This window comes from Sparus aurata, chromosome 5, assembly GCF_900880675.1.
Source record: "Sparus aurata chromosome 5, fSpaAur1.1, whole genome shotgun sequence".
Taxonomy (NCBI): domain Eukaryota; kingdom Metazoa; phylum Chordata; class Actinopteri; order Spariformes; family Sparidae; genus Sparus; species Sparus aurata.
Window position 1 is genome coordinate 28,119,001 of NC_044191.1, and position 24,767 is coordinate 28,143,767.

At 42.6% G+C, this 24,767-nt stretch overlaps 1 protein-coding gene across 7 annotated transcripts in view; it reads right to left on the reverse strand.

The window, feature by feature from the left end:
- The window catches only part of dock8 (dedicator of cytokinesis 8), a 63,845-nt gene extending 40,524 nt beyond the window's left edge, over positions 1 to 23,321 (reverse strand). The window contains exons 1-5 of one of the 7 annotated variants that reach the window (XM_030416539.1): positions 23,008 to 23,321; positions 11,752 to 11,851; positions 6,233 to 6,408; positions 4,861 to 4,932; positions 4,201 to 4,309 (exon numbers count right to left, since the gene is read on the reverse strand). In XM_030416539.1, coding sequence (XP_030272399.1) covers positions 4,201 to 4,309; positions 4,861 to 4,932; positions 6,233 to 6,408; positions 11,752 to 11,851; positions 23,008 to 23,060 — 510 coding nt within the window. In that variant the 5' untranslated portion in view covers positions 23,061 to 23,321. Of the gene's footprint in view, positions 1 to 4,200; positions 4,310 to 4,860; positions 4,933 to 6,232; positions 6,409 to 8,505; positions 8,584 to 11,751; positions 11,852 to 12,001; positions 12,345 to 21,734; positions 21,754 to 23,007 lie in introns of those variants that run through there. The other 6 variants (XM_030416538.1, XM_030416542.1, XM_030416540.1 and 3 more) reach the window with 6 other exon arrangements.
- Positions 23,322 to 24,767: the final 1,446 nt, after the last annotated feature.

Here is a 24,767-nt window from a genome sequence, read left to right on the forward strand (position 1 = left end):
CTTTGTGGAACAATCTTCTGCAATTGCTTCTTTCTTTGCTACAATCATGCAGTTTTCTTACTATATTTTCAATGTACATTCTCAGCAACAAGGGTTCCAAAAGGGTTCTTCCACAACAGCTAATCATTTGCTTCTGGAGAATCTTTTATTTCAGCCATCATTGTTCCAAGACTTTTAAATACATGTGTGACTTGTGTGTGAATGGATTATCAATTTAAACACTGGGTTCTACATGAAACCCTTAAAATATAAATAAGTTCTCCTTAGAACACCTGGATTGGTTGTAGATGACTTCCTCGGAATATGAAAGAGTTGGAAGTGGAACCACCCTGTGTTGGGCCCTGGGTTCGAGTCCTAGTCTGGGGCCCTTTGCTGCGTGTCCCCCCCCTTTCTCTCAGCCTGTTTCCTGTCATCTCTGAAGCTGTCACATCAATAAAGCCATTCAAAAGCCAGAAAAATAATACAAAAAAAAGATTCTCTATGGGGACATGCAGAAGAACCCTAAATGCTCTAATCAGCCCTTTCATTTTTAAGAGTGTGCAATACATAAAAGGTCACCAGAATGAAGGAAATACAGATTGAATTTTGACACACAACAGGGGCGTATGAGTTACTCATCACTAGTGATATCAGTAAATTGTACATTAGCTGATGACGTTCTGTAATCAGAGATCTCCCAGCAGGCCAGACAAAAATGAAAGCAGCAAAGACTGCAGAGGTGACGTGTTAACCCAGAAACACAACCGCTCTGGAAACACAAGCTCGCAACATGCTGCATGAACTTAACACCTTAAAATGAACTCACTTACAATAACAGTGTAACATGCAAATAAAATGTATCCTCCCAGACACCCTGGAGTAACATCTGAGAGGAGAATCATTAAGCATCAGACATGCACTGCTGATGTCTACTACTGTACATCATTTAAATATTCATGTTGCCCTCCGGCGTCTGTTAGCTCCACCTAGTTTTCTGCTGTTTTGGTTGAAATTCTTACATTCAGCATTTACCCACGTACAGATACTACCATCCTCCATCCTCCATCCCCCTTCCTCCGCCTTAAACTAATCAGTGTTGGTGATTACACAGTTCCCTGAGCACATCACAGGTGCTCATCAAACTATTACACCGTTGCTGGTTTTATAAGTTTTTCAATTAATCCGCCGTCTAGTGCGCCTGTGGAGAGTTTCTCCAGCCTGAGCAGTCTGCTGACTCTGAGGAGGAACAGGTTTGAGAGTCTCCTCCTCATTAGACAGAACCACTGCTTTAGTGATAAACACATCAAAGAAGCCGGAGCGGTCTGATATGAAGCCAGGGTTCAGAGAGCGAGCAACCCGAGGGAGTTTGTTTGTGTCTGGATCGCTGAATGCGCTGTTCAACGTGTTTCTTCATCTTAAGCCCCCTTATCGTTTTATTCATTCATATTTCATTTCAAGGTGATTAATATTTGTACTAGGCCGTGTTCGGAAGGCCAACATCTTTTTTTAAAAAATTGTTTTACATATTGATGTATTTCTATTTCGAGGCAATTAAAGCCTTCTGCCTGGGCCTTTTTGATTCCTCCACCTATCTGTCGGCTTTGTGCTATTTCTTTGTTAGAGAGAATAAAGATTCAGTGTATGTCCTCATTACGACAGGGTTTGGTGCTCATACGTGGGCATGTGTGCAGTTTGACTTTTAATGTATGTGAGTCAAAGGCGATGCTTCAGAATAATGCAAAAGTAAAGTAATGAGCTGTGAAAAAATTGGTTTCTACAGAGAGTAACTGAGTAAAGTAATGCATAACATCTATATCAAAGTATCAAATTCTGTGTAATACATCATTTTTTTTTTAAATGACCCCAGCAAAGATACTTATAATTCAAAAGTCTGACATTAACATAAACTTTATGTAAAATGTAAAATCCTCCTCCCTTTGGGGAAGCAAAGGCACTTAATGCTTTTTGAGAATCTTCAAAACTTTCACGCACTAGTGGCTTAAAGTCACACAAAAGCACATAATCTCAGGTGTCACTGAATATGTCAGGAGCTTGGAGTGCATTCAAATGACCTAACTGGAGCACGCTCTGCCCATCAGTAAGAGGTCTCTCAGGCTGGCATCGGCACCATATGGAATTACTCAGACTCAGCTACAGGGCAGGGCATAACCTCACTGCTCCCATGCTGCATGCTGCTTTGAACAATCCCGACTGCCACCCCTCTCTTCTTGTCTCTTTCATTTTCCATCCATCAATCTCACATCCCCGGCTCTCCAACCACAGGCGAGGACTGACCGAGCTTCCACCCTGGTGAGGCTTCACCCTGTTGAGGCTCCGGGGGAGCATCACACCACGATCCCAGGGCTATTGCTAAACCAGATTGGACCACAGAGGAGACCCATTAAGCGCTGAGGGACAATAGTGCTGTTCTTCCACTCCCTGTCACCCTCTTTTTGGCATGTGGATCATGGGAAGCCCACGGCGGTAATAAGGGCCTTTTGGTTTGGGTGATTAACCAGAATTGGCAAGGATGGAGTGACAGGAGGGGGCTGGGGAGACTGGCTGGGTGACTGGGAGTGGCGCTGACTGGGACTTGGATTGGCCGGGACTGCCTGATGCTGGGAGCTAGGGATTTCGCCACTCTGACAGAAAAGAGCAAGAGAGGGAAGTGAGAGAGGATGGGAACTTGGCTCGAAATACTGTTAGCAGAGTGCTGTGGCAGGATCCATAATGAGAGCAAAGGACCAGAGCATGCAAACATAAGCTATTTTATAAACAGCAGAATCGAAAAAAATTGAATATAATATTAATTTAATCACTCAGGTTTAGTCCTGTGCACGCCACGCTGAGTAAACTTGAAAGAGCCACTGCCACAGTGGACAGAGTGACAGGAATAACAAAACCCTGTTGTCTCACAGTCCCTCACCAGCCTCGATCAGTATGGGCCGCCACACCACTCTCACTTAATGGTTTTCCTCTCACAAAAGACGCTCAACTAAGTGGAACATATTGGCATTCAAGGACAAAGTTAGAAAGAAGCTTTTTTCTTCGGCGTCATTTTGGGAAATGCACTTATTTGCTTTTTTTTTTAAAAAAACATTAAAAGGAGAACAATTGTGCTTTTTCCTTTCCTTCAGTGTCTTATTAAGGTTATTGCGCGTGTAAAATAACTTGAAAGTTAAAAGAAAGACAACACCAACAGAAGCTCCTCTCTCCCACTGAAAACAATGCTCCTGAAACGCCTCGTTAGTAGTCCCGCCCCCAGTTATGTGACTTGGTGACATCACACCGTGTCAAAGAGTCACACATATGCATCATATAGTTATGGCACATAAGAACTGATTTAGACCCGCTGCTCTGTTGTTGTTAGCTGTGCAGAGTCAGGCATGTGTGAGCTGACCAATCAGAGCAGACTGGTTTTCAGGGGGAGGGGGGCCTTAAAGAGACAGGAGCTAAAACAGAGCGTTTCAGACAGAAGAGGAGTAAGAGTAAGTATGAGAAAACAGATGTGTTTTGAACATCAGAGCATGTAAATTAGCATAATATGCTTTAAGATGAGATGAACATTCAGAACAGGTTTTAAACAGTTTTTGGGGCCTTTATCATGGCTGTAAGAGATAGTAACACAAAAGCTTGTGTGACATGAAACAGGGATGAGAGAGAGGGGGGATGGTGTGCAGCAAACACCCACAGGTCAGATTCAAGCCTTCCCCGCTGCGGTGAGGACTCACTCACTGTACATGGGGGTACACGCTCTACCAATTAAGCTACTGGGGCGCCCCGGTACTCATATTTTCTAAGATCCGAAACTGCAACATTTTCTTTTGTTTGTTCTCACTTTAATAGAACTTCATTAAAATCCCACTCTGGTTCAACAACAACAAGCACATGTTGAATTGGATCTGATAAAACAGCGCTGTTACACAAGAGCAGACTGACACAATAACAACAACTGAAGAAGAAGTGAAGCATTGTTCCAGTGTAGCAAGACTGGCTGTGAAGAAGGCTTACACTGTTCCCTTATTGAGTGACAGATTATCTGTAAAGACGCAGGGTAAATAAAACTTGGGAGCACAAAACCAAATTCATGTCCTTGACTAAGGTTTGAATGACGATGTTAGAAAAGTTTTCTTACACTGAAGATTTGATTATAGCCAACAGAAGGTGACCCTGTGTGTGTGTGTGTGTGTGTGTGAGTTTGCGTGCGTTTGCAGCTCATACTGTTTTCTCTGTGTTTTCCGGCTGGAAGTCGGACTCAAAGGTCTGTTTCCGAAGGAGTTTGTGCAGGCCGGCTCGCTCCGAATACGCGCTCCAGCCATCCCCCTGGCACCTTCACACACACACACACACACACACACACACACACACACACACACGTCACAGACCCAGACAGGGACACACACGTTAAAAACAACATGCATGTCTACTACTGATACACCTCTGCACTACTAATCAAATTAGATAACCGCAAAAACAGAAGCCTTGGGCGACACAGTCTCAGTGTATGTGTGTCGAGGGAGATGGAGTGAGCACTGCGGTGTATCAGACAGGAGATCCCAGTGTTTCATGTTTATCAGGCTCTATCCGACTTCTCGTTTCCTGTTTTGCAGACACAGACAGTAGGCACCTGTTGCGCATATGTGAAAGCTAACAGTCCTGTTTGTCCAGTTTTGGAGGGTCTGTGATTAAAAAAAATAACAGCTTGGAGCAGCTTGTTCTTTACCTCAGAGAACAATCTATCACATTTTATTTCCACACCCAAACATCTAATTTTCCATTTTCACACTCCAAAACTGGATGTGTCAAGGTGTCTACTGTGTGTGAAAGAAAACAGGGTCGAGTCTCGAACACTTTGTTGTGTTTCTGCGGGCGACGGTTTACCTTCTCGAGACAACAAGCCATGGCTGGATGTAACTCTTCACACAGTCCCTCACATGTGGATCCAACTCCAGTCTACAAAGAGAGACAGACGAGGAGGATAAGAAGTCCTGTACACACATTCTCATGCAGGCGTGCAAACATTCACAGACGGAAAACTGCATTCCTCTTCTATCGTAATCTGTATGTCATGGTCAAGGTGTGGGAGAAGTTAATGCTTGAAATAATCCAAGATCACACAAATCGACATAATCGTTTTACACTGACAACGCTGAAGGCAGTTTAAAAAAAATATTACGTACTATTCTACTTATCCTGCAACTGCAGTGATTCTCATAATATATTAGAAACACATTTTAAGATTTCTTTTATTGATGCTTCAGATGCTTGTTTCCATCTTTCTTTATAAATATCTGAAGAAGTGGAGAATAAATAACTCATATAATAGTCATTACTATTCATTAACTCCTACAAGGTGTCATTTATCTTTTGTCAAGAAATCAGATTTAAAAAGTAATATTGAGTAAAAAGACTAACTTTTCTACATGGACTTGGGATAATAGGGACCGTCAGTGAAATGTTTTGATGTCAAACTTTGGCTGTAAGAAAAACCAATCTGTGAAATACCTCCTAGAATGAGGATTACTGTTGATTGAACTAGCAGCAGGGTGATGAAAATGGGGTTCAAACATCTCCTGTAAAATTCTTCACTATTTTAGATCCATTCTAGACATTATTTTTCTGTTTCTTGGGGATTTTTAACTGCGTATGTACATATGTTTTATACATGTATTAGTGCAATGGAGAGCAGAGACACAACTTCAAACAAAAACACACAGAGGGAAAATAAATAATCAAACAAACAGGGATCTCACAGATATCGCTGTGGCTAGCTGTGTTATCAATAACCAGTCATGGGCCTTTCCTATTAAAACAGTCAATAAAAAGTATCCATATCAAGTAGGACATGTTCACCTTTCCTGTCACTGATAATCACATCTTTCTGTAAGGGGGAAGTGAGCTGGATATTTACCCCGTTTCCAATTTAACAAAATCATTCTTTATGCGGAAAATATCACAAGACCCAAAACTAAATTGGTTATTTGACAGCCGTTATCATAACTACTGTGAAACTTCCACAACTGGGTCTGGTTTGAGTTGCTTCTGTAAAACCTCAGACAAAGTTTAGAATATTTTAGTAAAACAATGCTGAGGCAGTTCCAAAACACGAATGCTCCTGAGTCTGTCGCCTGTCCACATCAATAACAGGATGGATTTACCGTAGGAAATAGGAAACGTCTTGGAGAGTCTCAGTTTTGAGTGCAATCTGTGTAATTTAGCATCATGGACTAATGTCAGACATCCTGTGACCCACCCATCTTCGGGGACGGAGTGTCTAACAGTGCGACACTCCTTCTCCACCTGCTCCACCTTCAGGTCGTCGTCGGGGAAGTCTCCGAGTTCCTGCATCATGGTCGTTTCTCCACTTCTTAACTGTGACGTGAGGAATTCCTCCAGGTCCAACGGCTCCACTGCGTCATACGACTGAGGCTGCGTGAGAAAAGGGTGGGGGAACAAGGTAAGAGTTAGGGCAGATATAACCAAATCTCATGATATTAAGAACATATGGAAAGTAATAGCTGCTTAAATTTCATTTAAGGATACCAATAGAGCGCACAGGATGGTCAGAGGAGATCCTCTTGAATGAATATTAATAATTTGTCATGGATGCATGGATCTAAATCATGTCATGCCACTGCCTCAGAATTGTCCGATGAGGTCAAGGGTGTGTGAGAAACTATAGGCTGATGGTTGACTGATACAGTACAATCCTCACAGTGCAAAGACGTTCTGAGGGAAAAAGAAAAGAGTGAGAAGGGAGGTGGGACCGGACATGTCGAATCATGACTATTTTCTAATAGCTCATACCTGACAAGGAACAAAAGATTGGAGCACACACACAAATAGAAACTGGAACAAACTGGCCTGTATCAGACAGCCAGGCGTTTGTTTTTTTTCTAGGAACTTATTTTTAGACAGAAACTCTAGCAGCCTGCAGAGCTACAACAGATCAAAGGCAACGCTTTAATCACTTTTATGTACAGTGCAAATGGGCCGAAATTTTCATTTGGGTCTTGGAATCAGTACATATTGTTCGAATCATCAGTGCCCGGGATGAAAAAAAATCCTGCTGGCACCTAAAAGGAACGAACAGACACACTTTTCATCATTAGAAAGAGCTCACAGGGGGAAAAAAAACACACAACTGATGAGATAACACGTCCCCTTTGTGGTGCCCGGCTGGCTGTGGTTGTGAAAAGAGGAACCTGCATGGAGCAGGTGTTTCTGTGAAGAGCTGCAGAAAAACTAGGCAGACCTCCCATCTGATTATAGTCCGCAGGCTGCAGCCGCTATAGGAAAGAGCTCGGAAATAAACTTCACTCCACAATATCACGCTGAACGACTTTCCTAATAATCATAAATGAACTTATCAAAGTCTTTCAACATATACGGCTCACGCTGTTAGGAGAGAAAGTCTGCCTCGGCACTGTCCAAAAATAACATTTAAGCTTTTAAATCGTGCACACGTGAAGCATCTGCATGACAAAACAGAGAGAAAAATGCAGAGCGAAAACCAGCCAATGGCAGAGGCAGCAACAGATAATGCGTACGCACAGAAGAGGTTGAGATAACTGCAGCAACAAGGTGAGTCACTACTCAACTTCTAAAAGCAAGCAAATTCCATCTGCCTTCAGACATGTTTTCGCACATCAATCCACCCCAAGGGATGTTTGTCTTTGCCGAGCAAACTGTACCACATGTGTATTAATGGTTAGCATGCAGGACAAAGAAGAAAGGAACACACAGAAAGGCCAGATGGAACAGCTGTATCATGATTATTTTGAAATGACAGCCCGACGAAACTTTAGACTCCTCCTTTCTGTAGCGGAGGCGTGAACGTCAACAGCGTCTTTACAGTGGCAGCCCTTTCTCCTCCATATGTTTAATTCTTTGGCTCCCTGCCTCAGAGTTCAAACAGCCATTGTGGCGCGGCCTCTTTTTTCTTGTTTAGTGTGGAGGCTAACAAAAACAAATGAATGCAAATCTATGCATGCCTCTGATCAGCGCCTGCTGCTCTGTGGAGTCATGAGAAAACCTCTCCTTGCCAAATCGGGCACACAGACTTTCTATCATCTCACTGCTTGGCGGTCATAAAGGTGATAACTTTGCAACTATCATTGAGAATGGAGTTCCTATTTATCTGTAGCAAGCAGTGTAATCTGCAGCTGATAGAATTAACTGCAGACACATGCAACAATGAAACAAATCAAAGTAGATTTTGGATCAAATTACAAACACTTCAAGCCAATAACTTTGAAATAAATCAGCAGTTGAGTAATATCATCCATTTAAAAAAACAAAAAACTAAATGCATATGCTAACATCACTGTTCTCAATGTGCATTTGCAAAAATGGGCAGGGACAGAAAATCAGACTTGTAACAAACTCATTACAAACAATGCTCTTACAAACTACAGCCACATTTGACCTGAACCAGCAAATTTAACACGATCAAGTTTGCCAATTACCTCATTCTCAAAGTCTCACTAAAGGATAGCTGCGCTCATACAAATACTGGCGACTTACCCGGCTGAAACCAGAAATCTGCACCATATAAGAAGGAAGTGCACAAAATGGCGCACTCCGGATATAGGAACCTACAGGGTGCACCTACTGACGCTCAGTGCTTTTTGCTGAAGCTAAGCCACAGCGCAGCACAGATCCTCTTTAACTTGATCCTCATATTGCTAGAAGCTAAGAACTCCAGCTGATCGGAGAAGAAACAATCAGCATTACCAAAAGTGGAAAAGATGTTTTTTTTTTTTTTTTTTTTTTAAAGCCACTCAAAATGAACTATGACTATCTGGACCCAGTGAATGTTTTGAAAGCAGCTCCAAGCGTTCAGACAGAGCGTCGGTTTTAGAGCTGAGGAGGAGAAACTGCAAGACATTTAAAAGGAAGTGACATCAGCGCGGCGTCCCTCCATCAACTGGTGTTTCAACAGACAGGAACAGAAACCACACACACACACACAGACACACACACACATGTGCATGCTGCTTACTCACGCACATGGACAAAAGCACATGTGGTTTTTCCTCTCACTCTCTCAATTTGTAAATTAAACCTACGACAAACAGCAGCGATCCGTCAACATTCCTCTTATTAAGGCGCTAAAAATAGATGCAGAGTAAGCGATTGGGGGGGGGGGGGTTATGATAATCAACTAACAGCAGAAACAAACAGCCCTCCCTCCTCTCAACAAACAGCCCTCCCTCATCCCTGTACTAGACGCGACTGCTGAATAATGGGAAACTATCATCCCGGAGATTATAGTATTAAAACCCCTCTCCCGCATCCCAAATCCGGCCATATTAAAGATTTGCGCGTGTAAGCTGCAAGGTAAGCAGGCCCCATCCAGTGTCCGTCAGTAGCCAAGGCAATGACCCATTTCCCGAGCAGGTTAGAGATTAACCTTGTTGCGGTCTACAAGCTCGGGAGGGGATGGATGGGTCTGGGCGCTCCTTCCTCAGACCCTGTCAGCTGACGAGCTCAAGGATCATCACTGGGGAAAGTATCAAAGCGCTTCAGCTCAGTTAGTCATGCACACAGATATGTCAGGAGACTTAGCGCCTAAGAGCTTTAGAAAAAACTTGAAATGAGAGAGATGTAGGGTGACAGAGAGCGAAGAAATGTGAGGGGAGAGGCAGAAATAGGGGGAGAAAAAAAAGCAGGAAGAGTGGAAGAGAAATGTTTGAATCTGGGAGGCAGAGACAGAGGTTCAGAGGGTACCACAGAGAGACTAGGAGTGTAGTGGGAACAAATCCCTGCAAAGGATTACTGTGCATCATTCTGTCTGCTTGCTTGAGAGAGCAGAAATCACTCTGACTGCCTGCTAGGCTTCAACTGAAGAGGCAAGACAACAACCTGTCATTCAATCCTCTGCAGAAACTAAGGAATACTAGCTTTTCCAAACCCCTGCTAAACCAAAGAACGAGCCGCGTCAGCCAGTTTTTTGACAAAAGCATGTTGAGCCACGGCTAAGTTCTCATCGCATGCACTGTCAGGGGAGGAAAGAACCCAGCTCTTCTGCACAGATGCAGAAATATGGTTTTGCAAAGGCAGTAACTCACATTGTAGCAGAACCGATATGATTCAAATTATAATCTTCAAGACTGGATGGCCGCACTCGGTCAGCACTAATGACAGTAAAGAGGATGTGAAGAAGATGTGCTTATAGCCCTTTGGTGGCGTAAGCACAAACACTAAAGCTGTGTGAGTGCAGCATTAGAGGAAAACCCCCTGCTGACCTTCAAGTCACTGTATGGATTTCTCTCCGACAGCTGCCAAGTTCAAAACCAAAACTTGCTGATAGGCCTACAATATGCCTGTTTTGCAGACAAGTTCCTGTTGATTACACATCAGGCTGTGCACGAAAATGACAGTGTCATATTTCTGATTGCCTCGTTTATCATTCCACTTCTCAACCACTCAGATCCTTAAAGTGAAACTCTCACCAAAAAGCAACCGAGGCTTTATTTGTGATTGAATATGAGTCAAACCTGCGACCTAACAGGCAGGAGAGTAATGGTGGACCGCTCCTCAAGCCTTCCTGTTAGGTCGCACTCGGGACTCACCACTTTTTGTCTGCCATGACGGCGGCGTGCCAGAGATACAGCTACTAACGTGAGTTGTTCAAAAACCTTCTTTTTCGTAAAACTCTGTCTACACAAACAATGTTCTCAATGCCCGTGTTCATGTGTAGAGAGCCTGGTGATACTACGAGCAAAGTTTCATGTTGTGTTGAGCCTTCTTAGTGTTTTAAAAATAGTGATTTTGATGCTATTGTTAAAGTGCCCGTAACACTCCATTGAAAATTACAGCTTGCCCGAAAACAAAAATAAGTGCCTCTTTCGTCGTAATTATGCTTCTACACAAAGGTTTAACTCATATACATTCACAAATAAAGCCTCGGTTGCTTTTTGGCGTGAGTTGTACTTTAAATCTTGCCCTTTAATCCAGCCACTCCTCCCCGAATGCAAAACAAATGGTGATACTGCCTTTGCTGTTTTAGCACAGACCCTAAAACTGATGTTCACCTGTTGGAGAAGCTAAGACTGAAGCGTAAGGGGAACCTGCTCTACGGACACCTAGCCTCTCTAGTCCAGAGACATTCCAACAGTGAAAAGCATCTATGGAGGAGGAGCATAACCCATTATACGCAGCAGCTGGTTGGTCAGGAGGGACTGCAACAGCCGAAGAGGGTGGTATGTTTACTGAGGAAACTACAAGTCATAATCCCCTGTATTAGCATCAGTGCTAAGCACTGGAGGAGACACTGGAAAATGTAATGCTACCGAGCATCAGCAAGCTAACACTGATGTCATATTTAATTTTTTTTTAAGTTATTTGATATGCTATTACTGATGTTAACCTGTAGTAGAAACTAGCATGTTGGCGAAGCTAACCACAATCTATCAGATCTGCCGGCTTTGCAGCAAACAAAAACATATCTTTATATGCAGGCCTTTTTTTATAGATTGTCTTTCCTGTCTTTTGACTGTCCGGTCTGTCTCTCATTGTATGTGTACCTTATTTGCCAATGAATTTATATTTTTTGTATGCATGGGAAGCACAAATGCGTTAAGTAAGTAACCATAGGAACATGCCATTTGCAGTTAGTAAAAAATGTCTCATGTTGCTTAAATTCCTCAGCTAGTGGCTCGTGTTAGCTCAAATGCTAGCACCTGTGAATAAAACAGAGATGCATCTTCTAAATAATGTGACAAATACCTGCTGGATGAAAATGACAAAAAATAGAAGGGGGCTCACCACAGCGAGGTACCCTGTTGCCGAAGCGTTGGAGTTGGTTCGGCTGTGTTGAAAGCCATAGTTCCCACTGAAGTTCCGTCTGATCTCTGCAGAGGAGTGCCTGGAACAAAACACGGAAACACATACAAATTCAAATTTGTGTTCGGCAGGCAGAGAATAATACCCGCTACACCAGTTTGCCACATGTGTGGGCTCTTTGACGGTTAATGATTGTACAGACACGAGCATCGAAAAAAAAAACATCCGCAACCTCATGCAAAACCAGAACTTTTGTACAATTCCACAGCGTGCGCACAGTTCATCCTAACGAGAGATGCAACAGCAATTCCACCATTGTTCCTACTCGCATTAGTTTGAATTGGTCAGCCATGGTGAATCCATTCAAACCATTGTTCGCTCTCAACAGAAGCACATCGCTGCTGGCTGTGTAAAAGGCTTTGTCATGCTGGCAGCCATACAGGCAGCGGAATAAATATGGTGTCCTGATTTAAGGGTCAGGCTGAGCAGGAAATCAACATGACGTTGGAATGGAGTAGTATTCAAATATACTGGGTAGACGGGGATGGTGTGTCTGCGTTTGTGTGTGTGTGTGTTGTGTGTGTGTGTGTGTGTGTGTGTGTGTGTGTCTGTGTCTGTGTGTTTGCCTGTAGCCCTCTCCAAAAAAGAGGAGTGAACGGAGAACGACAACAACAAAGCCACTGTCCCAATTCGTTGCCCACATTTCATCTCCACGCAAAGCTGAGCGAATTCACTGTCTTGTTTCTTCGTAATTAATCTACCATATCACTTGAGCCCCACCAAACTCCAACACAATAACCGCTTTATTCTCTGCACTTCGACGATGACAGGCCAGTTTTGTGCGCGCTCGCATGTTTGTGAGTTTGTGAAACCGGTAATATTTGTATGTTTTTTTGCTCGTGTGACTGTCAGAAACTGTTTACTGCAACGCTGCCACACGGGGCCGAGTTAGAGGGCGAAGACGCGGGTAAATGGGTCACATTCTCGACTGCTTCCCTTGTGGTCAATCTCATGGGTTCATTAAGTCCCCACGGTCATTGTTGCGACAGCCCTGTTACTAATTACCACCGCCAACCCGTAAACACCAGCGCAATGGAGGAATGTCAGCACGTCAAAACCACTGAGGCTGCAGAGTCGTGAGCCATGTAAAAAAATCTGTGAGACAGCTTCATGCACATATCTGAAAACTAATCTCACGAATGCTCTGCAGCAACATCAAACCGGTCCGCTTTTCAAGAATAAGAGCTGGTTAATATTTCAGGCATACATATGCATTTTTTGGGAGTTTGAGTTTATTCAACTCAAAGGGCCATAATGGAGAAAACAAAGCTCTCTGTCTGAGATGTTTATAATACTTTCCTGCCCCCTCCTGTCAATCACGTAACATGCTGAGTCAATACAATAACTGAACGCCAGCCAAGGCTAAGCCATGGGTGGGAGAACAGTATACAAATTTACACAAAGAGCAAAGTCCAGCAGTGCAGCAGGGTTTTTTTTTCTTTTTTTATGTAAACACATAGCTGCTCCACTGTCATTTAGAAATAAAGGGCAAGGGACAAGAGAAACATCACAGCATATGGGGAAACTAAATACGAAAACACAAAGTCAGAACTGCACAGACTGCACAAAAACACCAAAGATGCACTTAACAACACATATATGCATGTTGATTTTAAAAAGACACACGCACACACGTTATCTTTGCCACATAATCAACTTTCACTTTTATCAGCAGCAGCACTGTTATGTAATTTTAACTGGTGCGGAAGTACAACATGCATGTAACTCAGTGGGTAGGCTATAAACAAAGACGTAAACTGGGTGGTGCAGGCGTACATATGTCATACTGTACAAACACTCAACCGAAGGCTGCTCAACACAACACAGTCCTCCCCTGCTGGCCGCTAAGCGGTTTCATTAGAGCAGCATGTTTGTGCCTTACAAAACAGCACATGGAAATTGGTCATTGAGGCGATTACACCACACCTTGCGGCTAAACGTCAACCGATCAAAGTTTCTTCACACGCCCATTTTTTTACACTACTCATGTCCAGGAGGAATGCGCGGAAATACTCATTTTAACGCGATGAGGCAATCACATAAGCCCGTGGAGCTTAAATAGGCTGGGGTTAAGGAACTAAAGCTCAAGAAAGCTTCATGTCAACACTCCTGACAGCTCCACCTCACCAGGTGTCTGGACAGCAGGACAGAGGAATGAAATTTGGTTGGTTAGATTGTTTTCAGCCTTTATTTTGTGATGTGAATGACGGAGAAACTGGCCTACTGCTAAAATGTATTGATTGACATGTTATAAACTTGCTTCAACTATGTGAAATAGCCAGTGCAAAGGAAACAGGCCTGCGGTCGACACCCATATGCAGTCGGATTAGTCTTTACAAGAGTTTGACGGTTCTGTTCAGACTAAAAAAAGAGAGGAAACCCCAATGCAAACCAGAATGCCTTTTCATGCCTGAGGGCACATTGTCTGTTGAGTGCATTAAGTTTGCACCCAAGACAATTTAAACCCTGTAAAACCTCTCATAAGTGGCCTTCTAAAGAACATGCCCTACCCTGTGTACAGACTGAGCCCATTACCACCCCGCCACTAATACGTCCCTCTTTACATTTCACTGCCACTGACGAGACAAAGCTCAGGCATACCGTCCCCTACTATTACACAACGTACGCTGAAAAAACTAAAATTAGGTGTAAAATACCACATGAGTTAATAAAACACTTGAACGCTAAAAAATATAAGTATCTCAAAATGTGTCAATACAAGCATGAAGAGGCACGGATGCATGTGTTTATTGAAGATTGCCTCCACAGAGTGTCGTACTTTTATTGTTATGTTGTTAACACTGAAACTAATAAAAACTCAACTAAAAATCAACATTTTAGAGTAAAACTGAAATGAGTGGACCCGCCCCGGAAACAAACGGATATAAACGGAACTGCAAAACAAAAATTAAAAACGCGATTATAAATGCAAAACTACAAAAACCCTGACACACACACACACACACACTCCCCTGCATGCACACTGGCTTTGCTCACTTGCATACACTGACACACATTCAGAGCCTGTCTATAAAAAGCCCAGGCAAGTAAAACAGTAATCAGCTCTTGCCAGCAGAGCCAAGTAGACATTATTTTACCACTAGTAGACAAACAGCTTGTCACAGCAGACGGCATCTGTCATTCTCTTTAACGGGGCCTGTGTCTTGGCATCTTTTGTTACATAAAACCAAAGCTGCTCTGTCAGGAAGACAAAAAAGCAGGGCTTTGGATTTTTGGTATTTTTAGGGAAATGATAGCAAAAGCAGCTTGTGAAACCCAGAATACCGAATAAGTTACAAGTTCTTGCAAAGGTTGAATCCAGAGACGAAACTTTAAAAGGGCACAAATATTTGACTGTCAATAATACCTGCGATGCTTTCAGCCGAGAGGACACAAAGAAGAAGACAGGGTGGAAGACTGAAGAGTTCTGGAAACTCATAACATATCTACAACAACATAAGCATGTATTATGCAGGTGTTTTAAACTTAGGTTATCTTTCCAAAATAGGCGATTGACTCCGTCCTTTCCCCAAGAGTGCTGCAGAGATGACGCATTTTGGTAGGCTAACCCGGAAGTTAGCATCACCATGGATCCAGCTACAAAAAAGCCAATGGGATGTTATTTTAATTGGATTTTAGATTATCGCAGAAATTACACTTTTTCTTCAGCAATACAATCTTCAAAAATGTGATTTTGTGATTTTAGAAGTGTAAATGCAATCGACAGAGGTAAAGAGTTAGAATAAGCCAACAAAGGCATTAATCATGAGTGATCATGATCTTTTGAGTGGCTGATTCTACACGTTTGGCATTACTGCGTTTAAAGTCCCTGACAGCCGACTTTTTAAAAACATGTAAACTCTTAATAATTCACACGAGAGGTGTTTACTAACCCAAACACAGACCTTAACTCAGCCATCTAACCACTAACCCATTCAAAAACCCATCAACTTTGAGTCGAGGGGACAGGAAGTGCAAACGATGCTAGTTTATTTCAGAGTTCTTTTCAGTGGTTGTTATGACAGTTACATTTTCTAGGTCTTTTACTTCAGTCTGTCCTTTAAACAGACTGGAAAAAACGCTGCTTGAACGGAGATCGATGGAAAGCTAATTACTCCTCGATGTCAAGAAATTCAACGCTAACCATAGCACTGCGCTAGAAAAGGGCGAAAATGTCCACACGATTCCATGTTTCCAGCACTGCTGAGGGATGATTTGACCAGGGATTGAATGCTGAATGTACCTTATCCTCCAGAAGACAAGAGTGGATACTTTGTCCAGTGCAAAATTAGTAACACCATCCTGTTTTGACACGGATCAGATTCAAGTTGACAGTTTTGGTCTTGTGAGCAGCTTCTGAGGTTTTCATGCCTCCTCAGGCCTTCAGGTCCGAGATCTCTAAAAATGTCCATAGTGGCATTTCCCCCGAGAGGCATATTCTCCACCACTACCAGTCTTTCAATGTGAGGGTGTTGTCATACAATCAAATGTGAACAGACTCTGGGTACAGCACAATGATCGGAACTTTGAGAATAATATCTTGTGGTTATGTTTCAAAAAACAGAGCCACTATTTTCATCTCCTTCATTACAACATCCAGTAATTCTAGTGCATCACTCAAATGTGTTTTACATAAGTGACGGGTGCACATTAAGATCCAGTAAGTGTCGGAATCTGATTAACCAGCCTGCTGTAATTATACACAGTCTTATGGTAACCAGGATGACATAATCTTATATGAGTAAGTAACCTGATTTCTTGCACACACATAATGAAAATCACTATATAAATGGATTAGAGGCCTTAAGATTAATCCTAACCACAGAAAATCAATTGCAAAACGTCGATAAATGCTCCCTCTTTAAGATGGAGCATTTAAACTGCCATTAAGAAATGCATTCCCCAGCTTCCATTGTTTTTTTGTTTTGTTTTTTCCGTGAGATATAATTAGAAGAGGTAATCAACACTGATGAGGACGACGCTGTTAAAACAGCTGCTCCCGGGGAGTCGGCGTGGAGCCAGAACTACAGCTGACAGCGAACTCCAGCTATGAATCAGGGCTGATGACAGATTAGGCGCAGCGCTGGAACGCATCAGGACTCAGCACATTTTTTTCTGTCGCAGTTATCCTGTTGTTTGTTAGTGAAAGAGCTGGAAATATAGTATCAATCATATGCACAACAATTACAGCCACTAAAGCGTCACTACAGCGTGACATAGCGCCAATTAGCATAACAAGTCATCATCAATCAACTTAGACATTTCTGGATGGATTACTCATTTCACTATATTACTAAACAACAATTCAGAGGTAGTAAATTAGACGTTTGACTGATCAGACTGTTGTTGTTGACAGCTGTAAAACACTGGATTATATTAACGACTTCCTTCACGGATCAATGGTTTTGATAGTGTCATAATCACCACTGACTTTGTGTCCACGCCACACTGTGTTAATCACATCATCCTGTATTAGAAGAGAAAGAGTCTCTTAGTCAAAGACAATGAGGACGGACAGACGGCCAAAAGGTGTTTTGATGAGGCAGCTTTATGTATGCACAAGCTGTCAAACAGATCTCTAATCTGTCAGCGCCGCTGGACTTCAAGTCATTTTATGTGAATACTAGTTAAAAAAAAACAACTGTTTCATGTTCATGTGACATAATTTACTCGGGAGGGGATTTCTGGGCACCACACGACTCGATTTGATTCTGATTCAAAGGGCTTATTGATACATCCTGGTGTATCAACATTTTTCACGTTTTAGTTTTTCATGACTGCGTGACTGCTCGCTGCTACTTTTAAAAACAGAGCATAGTTCTAAAGTCTTATGAATAAAACTAACAGATTCATTTTGGTCAACTATCTTTGCTTCCACTGAGGCATCCTTAACAAAACCAGGAGAATATATGTTGACATGCACCAATATGAAAACCTTATTTTGTTTTAGAGATTGTAATACAGACTCGAAATCGACTATCGGTCAGGCTCCAGAGTCAAGATGGCAGCGGTCTGACATGTATGCTATGACGTCTCCAAGAAATCAAGCTCTAAACTACAGATTTATTGGCCGCCTGTTAGCTCAGTTGGTAGAGCGCGCATCCCATGTACAGAGGCTTTGTCCTTGCTGCAGCGGCCCTGGGTTCGAGACATGGCCTGGGGCCCTTTGCTGTGTGTCACCCTCCCCCATCATCCTGTTTCCTGTCATCTCTGAAGCTGTCTTATCAATAAAGCCACACAAAGGCTAAAAAAATAAACTACAGATTTGCTGTTGCTGTCGTCTTAAATGACTACTTTTGTGCATTTCTCATTGATGCAACCTGTGGACTGTGGACACACCTCATTTGACTAGACTAACTTTTCTTTTAGAAACAGGCTGCTCACACTGATGCTAGCAAAGTAGCGTAGCATAGAACTTGATCACAACGGCTGCACATGTTATGTTTCACCATCCTGCTGTGAGGAAAATACAGCCTGCTCTTACGAAATTGCTGCAGGCTACATCACGATGTTGAGATTTTGGTTTCGGATGTCTGATTATTGACTTTTTCTGCATCAATACATCGTCTTCCAAGAGATAATTCCAACTCATACAAGAATAGATTTATTCCCTGCTCCGTTAGCACATCCTTATTCTGTCCCAGGACTCGTACCCTGAGGTAAGAAATCTCATTGTGGAAACCTTTCGTCGTCCCGTCCCTATAGAAAGAGTTCGGCCCCTTTTTCCATGCGTCACGCCGTCTATGGCAGGCCTGCACTTGCTGTGTGTGCATATGGTGTGTTCCGTCAGCGTTTCTGGACTCATTGGCCAAGCGTTCCTCAAAGACTCCGGCTTCACCGCTTCTCCCCGCTCTGATTTACAGGCCCCCGCTCAGGTAGACAAATCTATAATTTTACACATGATTATCTGTACTTACGCCTCCTGACATGACTCCCACCGAGCATGCTGCTCAACCAGTTAGTCTACAATTATCCCTATTATCGTCATTATTATCAAGTCGATCCACTAGAGGTGGGCGGCTCCTTCAAGCTACCAAGTTCTAGCCTCGGAAAACTCCTCCCGCAAGTAATTTCTCTCCCTCATCTGAGCCTTGAAGAAACACAGGAAAAGAGAGTGGTGTGGTGTACATGACATGGGGAGGGGGAAGCAGACCAAAGGGATGCCCCCACCGCGTGTCTCATACTATCATATGTCTCCAGACTTAATGGGCCTTTTCTGCTATCAGCACCATCACGGCTCAGCTTCCTGTCAGAGGGAGGCGCGCACAAACACAGCAGTCATTTGGGCAGCGGTCAGGTCACCGCCGCCAGCTCCGAGCAAGAGAGAGTGACCAAAAGGAAACTTAGAAATACAACTTCTAACTGAGTTTGAAAGGTCTGACCACGAGGCACGTCATTCATCAGAAGCGTTTTGGGAAGCAATGTGTCTCGCTATCATTATCGCTCAGTGGCCCACCAACAGTCAGGAGGGGTTAACAGATGTCATTAACCAGAGCCCAGAGGAAATCAGATGCAACTCAATCCGGATTCCCCCCTGCCACTTAAGACTCCTGAGCGACAGAGGCCCCCACGTCCACAGCTGTCCTCACACCTGTTACCATATGCCCTCAAGTAACCATCATGTCCGACAGCAGAATATTAAGTGTCCCGCTCGCCAAAACTGAAAAAAAAAAAAAAAAAACGGTGCCACACTTCACACACTTCTTTTCCATTCCTCTTTTTTTTTATGCACCTATGAAGACACACGCATTTCCTGATTTGAAACTGCCACAGGCAAAAAAAAGAAGTGAAACCAGCAGACTGACACAGTGTCCGCAGTGTGCAGGATTTCCTTCGCACTCCCTCCTGATAGAGAGATGGAGAGAGGAACCACATATAGAATATCTAGGGAGTGGACAAAAGAACATTAACGCCTGAGTGTCTGACAGTAACAAACAGCTCTACATGCATGGGATGTGTAAGTCTGTGTGACAGGTTTTCCAGCCTGCCACATGCCACATTCTTCAGTTTCCATCAGCGACCTTTGTTCCTCTTTGTCAGTGTGGTTTGTTTGTGTCTAGCTTTTGTTGTCATGATAATTTGGGCCGGATCCCTTCATATCCTACATTATTATGCAGTTTGTTTAACCGATGTACCCAAAATTTTAGGTCGCATGTTGCGTCACAATAACAGATGGGAAGATAAAAAGATTTTATGGCGGATTGCAATGAAATAAAACACAACTACTCACTCTAAGTTGATCGTGGTGAACTTTTAGCATAAGGATAACTGAGATTGTCATGAATATCCTCACATGAAAAGCTGTCTAGCTCACTGACGTACAGCCCTCTACTGGATTCCCGATTTATTTTGAATTGCCTCAGCCTGACAACGTGGCTAAACACACGGCTCGCACATTGTAGCACCCACAAAAAAGCAAGTTAAAGGTGCAATATGTAAGAATTTTAGTTGAAAACGTTCAAAAATTAACCTCATATCACCAGAATGTGAAGTAATAACAGTTTTGACATTGTGACGTCAAACTGTGTGTATTGGGTGGCAGAGATATCTACTGAAGTTAGCATGCTAACCAGCTAGCCCCCAGCCCAGCCCTGTTCAAAGCTACCGTGCTAGCCCTGTCAACACCGACACTTCCCTGATGCTCGGAGCTCCCAGTCTGAGGTGACTAGCTAACGGTAGCTATAGTTAGCACCAGTTAGCAGTTATTCTGGTGATATGACGCCAATTCTTACATATTGCACCTTTACCGTATATTGGATGATGATGAGGTTGACACCAGTGTTTCTTTGTTATGTATGCAGGACGGTCTTATGATTTATGATTACTTATTAAAGATCCTTTGTTGGTTTTTCACAAAAAAAAATATGTGTCTTAGATGTGATGCAATACAAACATTGTGTTCATGCCTCATAATGATTCTTTCAAATGACAGATGTCATTAGTATGGATTTGTAGCCTATAGGTGTTTGAAGACCAGCCGACCTTTGTTGCACATCTTCCCTCATTTCCTGTCAGCTCTCTACAGTCTACTATCATAATAAAGGCAAAAAGGAAACACGCCCATGTAGCAATTGTCTGATCTTTATCGATTCCACCTCAGAGTCTTTTTCTATGAGGTGTTGACATCACTTTGTGTACCCACTATACTGTATTCGCTGTGCAACATAACATTTCATAACATTAACAAAAACGCAGGAATCTGTCAATATGTTATATTCGAACAAGGTTTCTAAGTCAAAGTAAAAATGACTTCATATCAAAAAACAACAGAAGATTTCCTCACTAAAACTCGCAGCAGTTTGAGAAATCACTGCCAGAGAAAGCAAACTCTGTGTCTCTTGCATCATCACTTGCTGGCTGCTGTGCTGGTTAACACTTTGCAAACACGTTTTCCACAACACCATGCTTCGCTACAGCACAGCATCTTCAAAAACCAGCCTCTCTGCTGGCTCATGGGTTCAGACTGTGACCCGAAACTCTCCCTCACGTCCCTCAGCAGCTGAGCTCAGCTCTGCACAGCACAGCACAGCAAGAATCCAGGATTTGGGAGTGTAGTGCATTCACAAAAACCTTGACAAAACAAGTGAAATGCTTTGGAGTGGAGTTTGAAATGATTAGATGATTACCTGCTCAGCAAATACAAGTACAACGACTAATTTTAATTATCAAGTGTGATGATTTCTTTCTTTTTTGTTACGGCAAAATGAATAATTTTGTATTGTTGTTGGAAAAAACACAATTTAAGGGCTGCAACTAACAATTATCGTCAGATTATTTTCTTGATTAGTGGTTAAACTTCAGGAATACAGTCGCAAGTATACACACAGATTAGAGTCCATCATCAAATGTCTTGTTTAAGATATTCAGTTTACTGTCATCAAGTAAAGAGACTTGATAATACTCACATTGAAGAAGCTGGAATCAGAGAATGTTGACTTCTTTTTCTTGAAGAAATCACTCAAAGTGATTCATAATTTATCAGAACAGCTGGTGACTATTTTAATAGTTGACCACTCATTGATTAATCAATGCATCTCTGCTGTATTCTGACATTTAATAGACAGAAACCACATCATCAGGAAAAATAACTAGCAGATCCTTCAATGATGAAGGAAATCCTTAGTTGCAGCCCTGCTTTAAACCTCTCTGCATCAGCTGATTCATTCAAATTCCTTAAATGATAAACATAAATCTTAAATATTTTCATCCATGTTACAAAGTTTTGAATGAGCTGCAGAAGCAACAAAACAGATTTTTTTTGCTTTAGAGTGTTTCAAAGAGGCGATCAGAGAGGATTAAAAACAGCACTGATTCTGGACCATGACAAAACAAATGTAAGGGTCAAAAAAATTTGCCTCCTCATCATCCACCATCCTGAGTGTGACCGGGCCTGATCTCTTCACCCGCTCTGCCCCTACAGAGCGAATGAACCCGAGCACAATGCTGCACCATCAGTACAAAATGTCCAGCACAGTGACTCAGTTTGACCCGCCGTCCTTGTAAAGCGTCACAAGCCAACGTGCTGCTAATCATAGGAAGTATTTGTTTTAATGAGTCTCACTACAGAGGGGGGGCTTGGTGCACAATGGACTTCCATGTACATACTTCCTCCACACCTGGAGCAGGAACCATGACCACATCCCTCTCTCATTTAAAGCACGTCTTATGGGCCGGTCAGAGCTTCACACAGCACAGGAAATGATCATATTAGACACACTAGATATAGAATCAGCATCCTCATCCTTTCCTTTCAGGAAGTGACACTTCAGAAGACAGATTTTTTGTTTTTTCAACCTGGTGGGTTCAAGATTGTTTCCCCACTTCAGAGTGTGAATGACAAAAGAAACCAACTGGTTCATGATTGATCACATGGCTTAAAGGGAATTATGTCCCTGTGAGGAAAAAGTTAAATAAAAGTTCTCTGTTTATTCTCCTCCAGGCTGTCTTTTTCTCTTCTGTCTGCCAGAGTGAACTAACCTGCAGCATTAACATTCACAACATGTGGCTGCCTGCTCCGCTCAGGAATCCCTCCCCTGCTGTCAAGCCAGGGCTCCCTCCTCCACCGACCAAGGCACCAAGAGTTCACGATCACTCCCTTCAACTAAACCTGATGCCAAAACAAATCCCCACAGCTTCATGCGGGGCGATTTTTTGTTTTTGTTTTTGTTTTTTTGTTACCTGTTGATTTTCAGAGCGAAAGCCCGTCGGTCCGCGCTGCTCAGAGAGGCCATGTGTTCAGTCTGAAGTCCAGTTCGGCGGCGCTGGCTCCGGTGTGTTTCCCTGCGCGCTCTCTCGCCGCCTCTCTGTCACCGACGCACTCGCTTCTTGCCCTCGCTACAGCTCGACTGTCATGTCAACACTCATCTTGCTCGTGGCGGCAGCAGCTTGACTGGGTGTAAACTTCCGCATTTGATTTGAGCCATCCCGTGGAGAGAAAGAGAGAGAGAGCGCTAGAGAGAGAGACACACACACACGCACACACACAGACACACTGGAGGCGCGAGGGTAGGAGGGGACGGTGATGGGACACGCTGGATGAGGCACGCGCGCTCCCTCGCTGCCGAGATACATGGTACACAAAAGTGCCGGTAGTTACTGAGGAGGGAGTAAGGAATGATTCAGGAGCGACTGGGAGATGATATGTTAATGAATCATTAGGTATTGATTAGTTAAATAATCGACATATTGACCACGTTCTTCATGAGGTGTCACACACGACCAATGGCATGAACTAGTGATGACTCATTACTTACTAGTTACTCTTTTTTAAAGTGAAACATCATACTGAGTTGTAGGGATGCACGATATATATCGGACTGATAAATTATCGTCCCAATAGTAAAAAAAAAGTACATTATCGGCAGATGATGTACAGAATTATAGCCGATAAAAAGAACCAGTAATACAAAATAAAATAGCTTTAGTTGATTTAACAAGTGCAGCATTCACACACAGAATGTAGTACTGTGCATCTTTACAGTTGACCAATTAGCCGCAGATAAACACAGAGAAGAACACCAACGGTGCTGTTGTCGCGTTCATGACGTAGAGCTGCTGCAGGTGTTCACTGGAGTGGGCGTTGTTTTTTAAAAGTTCAGAAGAAGACAACACAGTTGTTGTATTTTTTTTAAAAAATCTCTTTTTATTGAGAAACAAAGAGTATAAACAATGACTTTAAAAGTTTAAGATTGTTCTTTTTTGTATGTAAAATACAGAACAAAACACCCCCCACCCAAGCTGGACCAAAATGAGTCGCTATGGAACTAATGATGGACAACAGGTGCCTATGAGTAGACACACGTAAGTGAAATTAGAACACAAACAAATGAATAGGGTTTAAATGAGGGGCAGCATGACTTCAGAGCTCTTATCCAAATGTAAAAACAGCATTACATCTTTCAGCCATTGTGCTGCAGTAGGTGGAATAAGACAACACAGTTATAATTTGCAATATTTGTTCCTCAAAGTGTTTGGAAATCATCCATCTTTGCCCTCTACATCTTGGCCCTTTCTACCCTCAGGGGTACATAAACTACAGGGTATGAACTTATTTTCAAAATACAAAAAATGCGGCATTATCGGCATCGGCCGTGAGAAGCAGGTAATTATCTGTTAAATATCGTGCATCCCTACTGAGTAGTTACCAATAAAGACTCATTAGTTACTAATTACTTAATCATTAGTTAGGCTACTCTTTTTGTGAACTTTCAAATAGTCACCCTATAGAGTCATTATATAGCAGCTGGTTGATAGTACGTTAAGTCACAGATATCAATGAACTAATCATTACCTAATGACTCATTAATATATTGAAGAATTACTTATTAACAATTCATTAACTATCAAGTCATTCTTGATTCATTCCTTACTTGCTGCTCAGTAACGACTACATTTTTTGTGTACCTTATTGTAAAGTGTGACTGAGTACTGTACCTGAG